The sequence below is a fragment of the Grammomys surdaster genome, unplaced genomic scaffold (genome assembly GCF_004785775.1).
Source record: "Grammomys surdaster isolate TR1022 unplaced genomic scaffold, NIH_TR_1.0 334, whole genome shotgun sequence".
NCBI classification, from domain to species: Eukaryota; Metazoa; Chordata; class Mammalia; order Rodentia; family Muridae; genus Grammomys; species Grammomys surdaster.
Genome location: NW_021604753.1, coordinates 3,682,083 through 3,694,651, shown reverse-complemented (window position 1 = coordinate 3,694,651; position 12,569 = coordinate 3,682,083). Strand labels below are relative to the sequence as shown.

Sequence of the window (12,569 nt, the reverse complement as noted above, 5' to 3'; positions counted from 1 at the left end):
GTCTGTCTCTGTGTCCCTGTCTCTGTCTCTGTGTCTCTGTGTCTGTCACCATGTCCCTGTCTCTGTCTCTGTGTCCCTGTCTCTGTGTCTCTGTGTCTGTCTCTCTGTCTCTGTGTCTGTCTCTGTGTCTCTCCCCCACACACACACATATACCCCACATGCTATGCAAGTACTCTAACACCAAGCTACATCCCCATTCTTTTACTTTTTGTTTAGAGACAAGGTCTTACTAAGTTGTTCAGGCTGACCTTGAATTGGATATGTAGTTGAAGCTGGCCTCCAATTTATGATTCTCCTGCCTCGTCTTCTCAAATAGCTGGTAATGTAGGCCTATGCCACTCTGCCTGGCCCTAAGGATGCTCTTTTTAAAAGTATTTTATTTTTTAATTGAATTGTGGTGTGTGTGTGTGTGTGTGTGTGTGTGTGTGTGTGTGTGTGTATACCTGTGCGCCTGCGTACCTGTATAGTCCAGAGGAGGGCATCAGATCCCCAAGAGCTGGAGTTACAAGCAGTCATGAGTCAAACTGATTCTCTGCAAGGGCAGTATGAACTTAACCACTGAGCTATCTTCAGCCCCAGAGATTGTTCTTTTCAGTTTAGGATCAGCAATAACTCCCAAGGAAGGCAGTCCTGGGGTCAGCATGTGGGCACAGAGACACACCAGTGTGGGCTACACCTACTTACCAGAGCCCTTTCTCTAATAGGCTGAGAAACCCCTCAGAAGATTCAGCTAAGGATCTTCCTGCCATCCGGGACCTTAAGAAGCTAGAGTTTGCGTAAGTGAAGGGGGAATTACCTCAGTGCCCCATGGATGTTTCTGCAATCTTCTCTGATCTTGGGGCAGAGACATGGTGAGCAGGAGGGGAGAGCTTGGAAGATTCCTGCCCTCTCACTTAACCACTGGGAAAGCATTCTCCACCTGCTGAGTGTGGCTTGTCTGCATAAGTGCAGGGGAGGCTCTGATCAGCATAGAATTAGCCATTTACATGGCAATGCACAAGCATGGACACTCACACACACACACACTCACACACATATGAATATACATGTGCTTTATAGTCACACTCATATAGCACACACATGTACACACTCAGACACATATGCATGTGCACATATACACTCTTACACATGCACATATACACACACATGCACATGTCACACCACACACATGCACACACATGTACACACACATGCAGACACACAGGAGCTCATGCTCATCAAAAAGTTCTTGGAGGAGCAGCGGCTGCTGTCCATGCTGAACTTATTCCAGCAAGTTCCTTTGCAGGGTGGGCTGGGGGTGCTTCCTGGAAGAGGTGACATCTTCACAGAAGCTTGAGAGACTGAGAAGGAGCTCACAGGGGCTAGAGAGGAAGCCTTGAAGGAATGCATACGGACTTAAGAGCCCAGTGTGTCCCAGTCCATGGCCCAAAACAGAAGGGTGTCCTGAACCTCAGTTTGAGCTGTTTCCCTGCTGAGCTAGGAATTGCACCCTGCTCCTGCACCTGGCCTGGTCACTCCCCTGGCCACCTGTACTCCTCCAGGGGCATGCATGTACATAGCCTGGCCACAGTCTTCTGAACTCGGGTGTCGTTACCACAGGCTAGCCTCGGCCCAGCCCGACTGCTGAGTAGACAGACTTACTAGGGTTCCCAGTTATGTGCATACTCAGACCCCATTTGCCTCTTAATTGTTTCCCTGGGTCTTCCCAGGGAAATATCCTTCTTGAGAAATTTGAGTGTGTAGCTCAGTGGGCTGGGTGCCAACTTGCCCAGGACTGGTCTGGTCAGGCACTGAGAGTCTTGCATGCTTAGGATCCACTCCATTCCAGCAAACTGGGACAGTTGGTCCCCTACCCTGTGTAGCCAGGCCTGGGAGCCACCATCCTGGGCAGTGCCTCCAGGGTACTAGGACTAGAGATGATGGGAAGCGGTAGGTTCTAGAGAGACAAGGATGTCTGGGCTATGACAGAACTGCTGCACTCCAGTACATGGGTCCTGAAGAGCCCCAAGAGTTATATTTAAGTCTGACTGCCTGCACAACGTTTTCCCCCAGTGCTGAGGGTTGAGCCCGGGTTGTACACACCTGTCAAGCACTCTAACACTTGGGTACATCCCTACCCAATTATTTGCTTGTTTGTTTATATTCCAGGCTGGCTTCAAACTTGCTATATAAACCAAGCCAAGCTGTATAACCTCAAACTTCTAATCTTCCTGCCTCTACCTCCCAAATGCACACTCCACCACACCAAGCTTATGCAGTGTAAAGGATAGAACCCAGGGCTTCATGCATGCTAGGCAGACAGTCTGTGATCCAGCTACATTCCCAGCCCATATACTTTTTATTTTGAAGGGGTTTTAATATTTAGTCTAGCCTTGAACTGTTACTTCTTGCCTCAGCCCTGCCAAGTACCTACCCAGGATTGTACGCCCACACCACCACTCGGCTTTAACATGCGTTCCAACTGTAAAGCGTTTCACTTCATATCTTAGACAGTCATGGAGAAGGCCATTGACATCAACTTTCACTTACAAATGGGCATAGTGAGACCGAGAGGTGAAGTGGTTTCTTTAGCGTTATAAACACCAGGTTAGCTTGCCTGGCTGACTAACAAAACTCTTGTCAGTGTTTGGTTCTGTTAGAGATTAGATCACTCCAGCCAGGAAAACTTTGTCTCAAAATTAAGAGAGTCACCCACAAGATCCTCAGGGAGTTTTAAGTAAAGTCCTCTCCATGAGAAGAGTTGCCCTAGAAGACAACATTGGACAGATTTGGAAAAATGAGGCTTGGTGATGTTAGTGATTTGCCTGCAGTCCCAGCTGGTCACACACTCACCACCAGCTTCCCTGCACCCCCCACAGATAATCAAGTTTCTCTTGTTTTCAACAGGACATAAGATGCCAAATATGTACAGGGGTAAAAAATATTGCTGAAAAGAGGAAATGTCTGAAGACAGCCACAGGGTGTTTTCTGGCTTTCAATTATTTTCAGCTTAAAAAGCCCCTCCCTAGTGATCGGAACTGCACTCTGGGTACCAGAGGCTGCAGAGTGGAACAGGCTAGAGCCCGGTCAACAGCCACCTACACGCTGGAAGCCCTGAGACAGTTCTGAGGAAGAAAGGAAGGAAACAAAGGGCTATTTTGGGGTGTCTATTGCAGCCACCCCCGTGCTCCCCACCCTGCAGGCCTCTTTTCCTGTCTGATCAGTCCACTTAAAACCTCCCACATGTGTAGAGGTGGAGGTTCAGTTGGCAGAGGACTTCCTAGTTCAATCCCTAGCACTACCTACCCTGAGCACACATCTGCGGTAGAGGCAGGAGAACCAGTTCGAAGTCTTCTTATAGAGCAGGTTGGAGGCTAGGCTAGAGAGCTTCCCTATGCTCCCTCTTCTGGCTTTCACCTGAAACAAGGTCCAGACTCAAGCCTCTGCCCTGAATGCTCTTTCTTACACAGAAGGTCCATCCCGGCCCTCACTTTCCTCTTTTTTTTTTCTTATTTATTTAGATTATGTGTGTGCATGTGTGCTGTGGAGGTTAGAGGACAATTTGCAAGAGTTGGTTCTTTCTACCATGCCAGTCTCAGGGACAAGACTCAGGTCCCCGGGTTGGATACAGGCACCTTGACCCCACAGAGCTTGTGCCTCAGTGTTCTGAGGCCCTTCCCGAACTCCCTCACAGTGAGTTCCCTCACAGTGAGTTTATCTGTCTATCATTCATAAGCAGCGACTGAATGGGAGAGCTCATGACCCAGTACAGGGTTGGGTCTCATCTTGGGCCTCCAGACTTTCCCCACACTGACAAAGACCCTTCTGGCCTTCTTCCCTGCAGTACCTAGAGTAAGCCTCCTGGATATCATGGTCCAAGACCATGAACCAATTTCTTTGATTATCTCAATGCTAGCTTTACGCAAGTGGTATCCTAGCACTGGGGAAGAGATGAGGTTTTCCCAGTATACTGAATTAGTGAGTTACAGGTTCAGTGGCCTCCAAATCTGTGCAGATAAACACACACACACAAAACACACACAAACACACAAAACACACACACCCACATGAGAGGCAGAGAGAGACAGAAAGAGAGAAAGAGACAGAGAACGATATTTAAAAGCTCAAGGGCAGGCGATCTGGTGTGACCCTGGAATAGACCTTGGCCAGTGTGGGGACCTCTTTATGGGGAAAGGTGAGCATGTAGGGACATCAGCAGCAATGAGGACAGACTTGCTGCTGAAAGCAGAAAGTGAAGCGGGAGTGTCCCAGCAGGCCTCTCAGTGGTCCCGAGCAGGAGCCATCAGCCATCGGGATGAGTCAGGGAAGTCAGGGAAGGAGCCTCAGACTGTTCTTCCTGTTTGCACTCCACTGGCTGGTATCTGACCTCTACCATCCATTGCTTCCTAGGTTGGGCCCTGTCTTGGGTCCTCAGGTTTTCCCCACACTGGCAAAGGTCCTCCCGGCCTTTTCTTCACTGCAGCACCTGGAGTAAGTTACAGACCCTGAGGAAACCCCCCCTCCCCCGTATCCCCACAAGCCCAGACTTTGTCCCCAGGGCACAGGGAGTCTTTCCCCTTTTTCCTCTTCCCTCCCATCTCTTCCCCATAGCTTTCTCAGTGAGGAACTGTGTGGGAGTCAGATGACCCCACCACAGGGACTTATGACCCCTAGGACAAGGAAGGGACAGAAGATGGGACTCCCCAGATTTTTTTTTAAAAAAAGTTTGGAGTTCTGCAAGTGTTGACACTCTTCCCACATAGCCCCTGCACTGCTCTTAGCAACCACAAAGGGCAGACAGGTGGGAGCAGGGAGCGGCTCAATAGTTGAGGTTCCAAGAGGTTAGGGGAGCTGACCAGCTCAGCAGCTCCTACAAAGCCAAGCAGAAGTTCTAGCCCATGGGGCATGGCCAGCCGAATGGCGCCCCCAGGTGGTTCAGGCCAGCTCCCATAAGCTTATGCTTATGGGACTAGAGAAGAGGACCAGGGCTGGAGGATGCTGACCTGGGATCACAAGGTAAATGGCCGCCATTTGATCCCACCTGTAGCCTGGATTCGCTGAGTGAGAACAAGATCGGGGACAAGGGTGTGTCGAAGCTCTCAGCCACCTTCCCTCAGCTGAAGGCCCTGGAGACGCTCAAGTGAGTATGCTGAGTCTTCTTCCGCCATGCTTCTGGTACAGCCCACCCTCCATCCTGTGATCTGCCCATCTCTTCACTCTTTCTGTTCTAGATCACGCGCTCTCTCACTCAGTCACTGCTCATCCGTTCTGTGTTCCTCCATGTGTGTACAGCCCGGGGGACCACCTCAGGAACAATGGCCACCTCTTTGAGACATGGTCTCTGGCTTGGAACTTACTAGTTAGGCCAGGTTACCCAGCCAGTGAGCCCCAGAGTGCCACATGTCTCCGCCTCACCATTGCTGAGAGTACAAGCATACCCAACATGCCTGGCTTTCTGAGTGGGTTCTGGGGATTGAACTCAGGACTGAGAGACAAGCACTTTATCAAGTGATCTCTCTAGACCTCATTTATTGGTTTGATGAACAAAGGAAGCCTTGCTATTCTGGGCAACAGTGGAGACTTCAAAGATCCTGCTCCCAGACCTCAGGCCTCTTCACATACAATAAACCAGAAGCAAATAAATAAACCATAATTAAAAATCAGTAAGCTGTGCATAGTAGCCCTGGGGAGGCTGAGACAGTGGGATAACCACAAGTTTATGGCAACCCTCTGACTCAGACTCAAAAAACAAATGGTAGGGGAGGAACCAGCAGGGCAGCTTAGTCAGTGACAGTGGCTGCTGCTAAACTGGGGCCATTTGAGTTCCATCCTCAGGACCTACAAGGTAGAAGAAGAGAACCAACCAGCTCCTGTACATTGTCCTTTGAGCTACACACACACTAAAAAAGAGAAAGAGAAAAAAGTATCAAAATAAAATACACTGTAAAAAAATTTAATGCATGAGAACTATACTGGGGTGCTGGAAGAGAAGGGACAGGCTGGGGCTCAGCGGTGAAACGCTGTGTGGTGGAAGTTGTCTTTAGCTGTTCCACTCTTTGGAAAGTTAAGGTGGAATAGGTGTGTGGGAGACGGACATGATTTCCCATTGAACAACTGGGGGCATACACCTGTGATCCCAGCACTGGAGAGACTGGAGCAGGAGGATCTTTGAGTTCAAAGCCAGCCTGGGCTACATAGTGACACCGTGTCTCAGAACAACAACAACAAAAAAATGTAAAGGGGGCCAATAAGATGCCTCAGAGGGTGAAGACTCTTGCCCCACATGCCGGGAGATGTGAGTTTGGTCTCCAGATGTCATGTAAAAGCGTATCAATGCAGAAACACTGTTCTCCTCCTAAAAGGGGTTAAGAGTTTATTTGGGAGCCATCTTGAGTGACCATGGCTCAGAAACACATATCCAGGTCACCCCAGACTCCATGTTCCAACCTGGAGGTAGTTCCATGAAGTTTTATAGTTTTACAGAACAAAGATAGTCATAAATCCAGCAAGTTTAAAATACATTAGCAGGGCAAGGCAGTGGTGGTACACATCTTTAATTCCAGCACTTCGGAGGCAGAGGCAGCCAGATCTCTGTGAGTTCAAGGCCAGCCTTGTCTACAGAGTTAGTTTCAGGACAGCCAGGGCTACACAGAGAAACCCTGTCTCAACAAAACAAAACAGAAATTATATTGGTAGGAACATCAGAGAATCAGGTACATTAATTGGTGGAAGCTTTTCTACAGGCCCAAGATGTCATCTTAGCTTCTGGATGGCGGAAGCTAGTGATCAGCTAAGTTAATAGATTCTAAGAGGTTTTTATCCACCAGCCACGGGATGTTAGTTCTGACAGAGGTGGGAAAAGGACTGGCTGTTCTTGGGCTTCTTCCTACCTTTCCACAATCCAACAATCAGTCTCTGCAAACACAGAGTCTTTCAAGGAGTTCTAATTCACGACTCCACAATATAAATGACAATAATAATAATAATTACTATTATTATTATAACACTACTGAGAACACAGTGATGGTAAAGCAAATTATCTAGCACACACAAGGCCCTGGCTTCAATTCCCACAACAAAACAAACAAACAAAACATTTAAAAAATCTGTGAACACTCCATGTTATAAACAAGGTTAAGAAGGCTGAAACTATCCCAAGGGTTCGTGTGTAAATTTCCTTGATGGACAGTGTAGATGTCTCTGTAATTTACAATGGTCTAGGTACACCACAAGAGAGATTCCCTCCCTTCTCCTCCCTCCTTCTGACTTTTTCATTTATATATGTATTTATTCACTTTACATGCCGACTGCATCCTCCCCTCCTCTCAAAATCTCCCTCCAGACAGCCCCTCCCTCCAGACAGCCCCTCCCTCCAGACAGCCCCTCCTCCATCCCCCTTCCTTTCTATTCCTGGATACATAAGCATTTATTAAGTACCTACTGTGTGCAGAGCTGGAAAACAGCCCTAAGGGGAAAGGGCACTATCAAATTAGACAGCAAGTGAAGGAGGGGGGCTCTTTCCTGTAGGCCCATCCTCATTACCCATGATGCTTCCCAAGGCGGGCTATCACGGGCATGTGGCTACAGGCCCCTGGTGAGGAAGTGCATTTCCAGCCAGTGGGAAAGGGTCCTGAACCGTTTCCTCTGTGTCCTCCTAGCCTGTCCCAAAACAGCATCACTGATGTGGGTGCTTGCAAGCTTGCAGAAGCCCTACCGGCCCTAGCCAAGTCTCTCGTAAGGCTGAGGTGAGTGAGGTGCCCCGCTGAGTGGGCTGGGGAGACAGGGATGGGGAGGTAGGATGTGTGCGCGCGCGTGTGTGTGTGTGTGTGTGTGTGTGTGCGCGTGTGTGTGCGCATGTGTGCGCGCGTGTGTGTGTGTGGGTGCGCGTGTGTGCATGTGTGTGTGTGTGCGTGTGTGTGCCTGTGTGTGTGTGTGTGTGTGTGTGTGTGTGTGTGTGTATGTAGGGGGAGGAGGTGTAGGATTTTGCTGGCTGCAAGGTCTTGTAGAACATCACCACAGCCTTGGGGCAAGTCGCTTACTAGTTCCAAGTCTCTATTTCTTCATCTGTAAAATATGAACCATGTCAACAGATCATGTGTCATACTCCAGTCCTGTCTCTAGTGAGCAGTAGATGGTTGACCCTTACTGGTGGAAGAGTCAATTAGAGAGAGCCCTGCAGTGCTGGCTTCTGGGCTGTCCACTATCGCTCCAGCCAGTGCTTACACTGCCACCTTCTGGAAGAGCTCAGTGTAGCATCTCCAACTTCTAAATTCCTTTCGCCAAGTTTTTGGTACTAGGGGACTGAGAAAGGAACTGAATTTGGACCAGAGCCCCAGTCAGTCATTCATCTCAGCACTACCAGCTCTTGACTGACCAGCTGGGAAAGGATTTCCTTCCCTAAGTCATGCTCTAGGAAAGCTGTCTTCTATCCACCTCTACTGAGGCAGCTACTCCTGTATCCTTCCACCCAAGTCCTCTGTATGATGAATGAGTTATGCCCTGCACAATTCATAATGTATGTACTTGGTACCCACCTAACACCCTTAGATTGTGCTAAGTGTACAGTATTCCCTAACATGGGTGTCTTGGCGGGGGAGGGGGGCGTCGGAGGTCAGGAAAGTCTTGGTCACACAAGCAAGTGGGCCAGGAAGGCATACTAATACCAAACAAAGACAACATAAGAAAGGAAGGAGTTCTTTGGGCTCACAGTGTGAGGTACAGCCCATGATGGTGGGAAGGTGTGTGGCAGGAATGGGAAGGCGACAGTCCCACTGTGTCTGTAGCCAAGAAGCAGAGAGCAGTGAACGCTGGCGCTCAGCTTGCTTCCTCCTTTAAAGTTTTTAAAAATATTATTTGTTTATGCCTGTTTTGTCTGCATATACTCCTGTATGACAAATGCACACAGTACCTGCAGAGACCAGGAGATGATAGTAGGTCCCTGAGACTGGACTTACAAATGGCTTGTGGCTATCTCATAATAGTGAATACATTCATTCCAACTTCAAAGTCCCCAGAGTTTCCAGGTTTTCTTCTTCCCACGGCCAACACAGCTCATTTTCTGTGGTATCTCATATGGCCCTCAACGGTTTCTGTGTCACACTGTGAGACCTGGTTGACATGTAGCCAATAGCATAAACCAGCAAGAATCCACCTGCTCTCCCTATAGTGACCCCTCCTACCCATTCTACAGATGAACAATGTTGTGGTAGGAAACTGAGAGGCGTGCCTTTGAAACTGGTGAGCTGTTCCCTTATAGTCTCAATGCTTTGGGCTGACAAAGACCTCTCTCCCTTCCCTTCCCCTCTCCCTCTCCCTCTTACCCTCCCTCTCCCTCTCCCCCCTCCCCTCTCTCTCCCATCCCTTCCCTCTCCCATCCCTTCCCTCTCCCATTCTTTCCCTCTCCTTTTCCTTCTCTCTCCTTTCCCCTTCCCCCTGTCTTTCCCCTCTCTCCCCTTCTCCTTCTCTCCTCTCTTCCCTCTCTTTCCTTTTTTTCCATCTCCCCCTCTCTCTTTCCCTCTCCTCCTCCCCTGTCCCCTCCCTCCCTCCTGCCCTCCGGGGGTGCGTACATACATACATGTGTATGTGCGTATGCATGTGCGTGTCTGTGTTTTACTGAGTGTGGAACCCAAAGCTGCTTCATGTATACCGGATAAGCATTCTACTACTGAGCTATAACCCCAGCCTTCTTCTTAACTTTCTATTTTTGAGGGGCTGCGGAGATGGCAGTTAAGAACACTGGCTGCTCTTGCAGAGAACCTGGATTCCATTTCTAACACCCACATGGTGGCTCACAACCATCTGTAACCTCCAGTCCCAGGGGAATCCAATGCCCTCTTCTGGCTTCCTCAGGCACTACACCCATATGAAGCATAGTAGTACACAAAGGCAAAACACCCATACACACATATATTAAATTAAAAAAAAAAAGTTCTAATTTGAGACAGGGTCTCATGTATCCCAGGCTGGCCTGATGTTGTAATCCCTCTGCCTCAGTTTCCTAAGTAGCTGGAATTACAGGCCTGAGTCACCAAGCCCAGTGTACAACTTACTGCCCATGCCTTTATACCTTGAACTCACTGTGGAACTACATATAAGCGGCCTCAACAATCTGGGCCTCAATTAGTCCATCTGTAAAATGGAGCAGTAGGACCTGCCTGAGGATATAGATCCATTGGCAGAGTGCTTGCTTAGCAGGTATGAAGCCCGGGGTTCATTTCATCTCCAACACTGTATAAACTGGATGTGGTACACTGAAATCCAAGTACTCAGGAGGTAGAGGCAGGAGACTCAGAAGTTAAAGGTCATCTTTGACCACATACCAAGTTCCAGGCCAGTATGGGAATACATGGGACCTTGTCTGGATAGATAGATAGATAGATAGATAGATAGATAGATAGATAGATGATAGATAGATGATAGATAGATAGATAGATAGATAGATAGATAGATAGATAGATAGATAGAATGGCGCAGTAATCTCAGTTGAGAGTGGCTATTCCTGGGCCTGAGCTGGTCCAGCATCCCAACCCCTCTTCCTTCCTCTGTTGCCGGCAGCTTGTACAATAACTGCATCTGTGACACAGGAGCCAAGAGCCTGGCACAAGTACTTCCGGACATGGTGTCCCTGCGGGTGATGGAGTGAGTGTAGGGGCTGATTGGTATTTGGGAGGCAGAGGATCTCCCACCTGCACTGTGAGAAGGGTTAAGGTGGGAGTCGCCCCGCCTCAGGATGGGTCTCTCTCTTCAGTGTCCAGTTCAACAAGTTCACGGCAGCTGGTGCCCAGCAGCTGGCCTCCAGCCTTCAGAAGTGCCCTCAGGTGGAAACACTGGCGTAAGTCACATTGCCCCAGGGCTGGAGTATGTGTGTGTCTCTAAAATTCAAATCCCAACCCTGCCAAGCAGTAACTGATCCTGGGGTGACAAGTGATTTGCCTGCTGGCCTCAGGGATGAAGACAGTAATATCTGCAGACAAGACTTGTAACGGTTATGGGGTGGGGTTTCGTGAGGATGACTGCTCCCAAGTGCTGGAATTATAAGCATGCACTGCCACAACCAATTTCATGTGACATTGGGGACCAAAGTCAGGACTTGGTGTGTGCTAGGCAAGCAGGCCACCACCTGATCCATATCCCCACCCTAAACTTTTAGGACAACACTGTCACACAAAACACTCAATAAATATTTCATCAGGGCAAATCATATGAAATTGCCTAATCCAGTCATTCTTAGACCATAAAAAGTAGCAAATTCATCTTTTGTTTGTTTCTGAAACAGAATTTCACTTGAACTCATAATTCCCCTGCCTCATCCTCCTGAGTATGAGTCCTATAGATGCATGTACTGTGCCCAACTTTAAACTTATTAAGCCACATTGATGTTTCAGGTCCAGCACCTTCTGCTCTTCAGATGGCTTTGATGTGCACAGTTGTGCCCATCTTCTCAGATAGATGGTGGCATCTCTAATTTCTTTCTCATTGTGACCATAATACCTGACAGAGGCAAAAGAAAGGGGGAGGTGCAGCTGTGCTCACAGTCACAAGGCGTGCAGTCTATTGTGCCTGACTGCCGCTCCTCACATGCTGGCAGGGAGCAGTGAACTGCTAGAACTGGCCAGGCTATGGCCTTCAGAGATCCATCCACAGTGACCTACTTCTGCCATCCAGGCCCCACCTCCTAAAGATGCCACAGCTTTCAAGCTAGTGTCCCAAGTCTGGGGACATGAGCCTGTGGAGGATGGACCGAACTGAAACCGTAACAGGATCCGTTTTACAGTGAACGAGAATATGACAGAGTAGACGTTTGCAAGGTCACACAGCAAATCGGGACTGAAAGGGGGAGTCCTAACCTTCTGTTCTCCCCGTGTGGGTCCGTGCCTTGCCAGGTGGGGTGTGGTTAAGGCTCTAGACAGAGTGGGAGGCTTGTGGGCAGCTTGTCCTCGGGCGTCCTGCTACATTTCCACTAACCTGGCCCTGGGGTCCCATGTCCCCTCCACAGAATGTGGACACCCACTATCCCCTTTGGGGTTCAAGAACACCTGCAGCATCTGGATGCCCGGATCAGCCTGAGATGACCCTGCTGTACCCTGGACAAGGTAACCATGTTGGAATCCAGCAGGGAGACATCTGGGTCATTGTCCTTGTGAAGGGATGACTAAGGGCATCAAGCAAGGCTGGTTGGGTGTCCTGGATCCATGTGTCATCTGGAGCGATCCCGTCTCCAAATTGGCAGGTGTTCTCCAGACTTTGGGGACTTGGGCCAAGGAACCTCCCTGGGGTCAGACTTAAAGACTAGGGAAAAACTGGCTGAGCCAGTCTCCTACAATCCCCATCCTTGGCACTGGGAAGTCCTTCCTTTGAAGCTTTATGTCTTTCTTACTGCTGTGTCATCTTCACAGGAAATTAATAGATTTCCTGCCAGCAACATGAAGACAATTGTCCCCTCACCCTGTGTCTGTCCATTTTCTCCCCTGGCCTGTGTTGTAATTGTCCTCGAGCCTTTCCTTCAGTCCCCCACATTGTGACATCCCCTACTCCTCTGTCAAGGCTGTTTCTCTGGAAGCTCACGGAGTCACCTGCCTCTCCTGATCTCC

General features: G+C 49.1%; 1 protein-coding gene across 6 annotated transcripts in view; it reads left to right on the top strand.

Moving 5' to 3' along the window:
* Nucleotides 1-12,569, top strand: part of Ciita (class II major histocompatibility complex transactivator) — a 50,064-nt gene that overhangs the window by 32,441 nt on the left and 5,054 nt on the right. For 4 of the 6 annotated variants that reach the window (XM_028778361.1, XM_028778359.1, XM_028778364.1 and 1 more), the window contains exons 12-18: nucleotides 705-776; nucleotides 4,390-4,470; nucleotides 5,027-5,119; nucleotides 7,638-7,724; nucleotides 10,534-10,617; nucleotides 10,727-10,810; nucleotides 11,975-12,071. In XM_028778361.1, coding sequence (XP_028634194.1) covers nucleotides 705-776; nucleotides 4,390-4,470; nucleotides 5,027-5,119; nucleotides 7,638-7,724; nucleotides 10,534-10,617; nucleotides 10,727-10,810; nucleotides 11,975-12,050 — 577 coding nt within the window. In that variant the 3' untranslated portion in view covers nucleotides 12,051-12,071. Of the gene's footprint in view, nucleotides 1-704; nucleotides 777-4,389; nucleotides 4,471-5,026; nucleotides 5,120-7,637; nucleotides 7,725-10,533; nucleotides 10,618-10,726; nucleotides 10,811-11,974; nucleotides 12,072-12,374; nucleotides 12,520-12,569 lie in introns of those variants that run through there. The other 2 variants (XM_028778360.1, XM_028778362.1) reach the window with 2 other exon arrangements.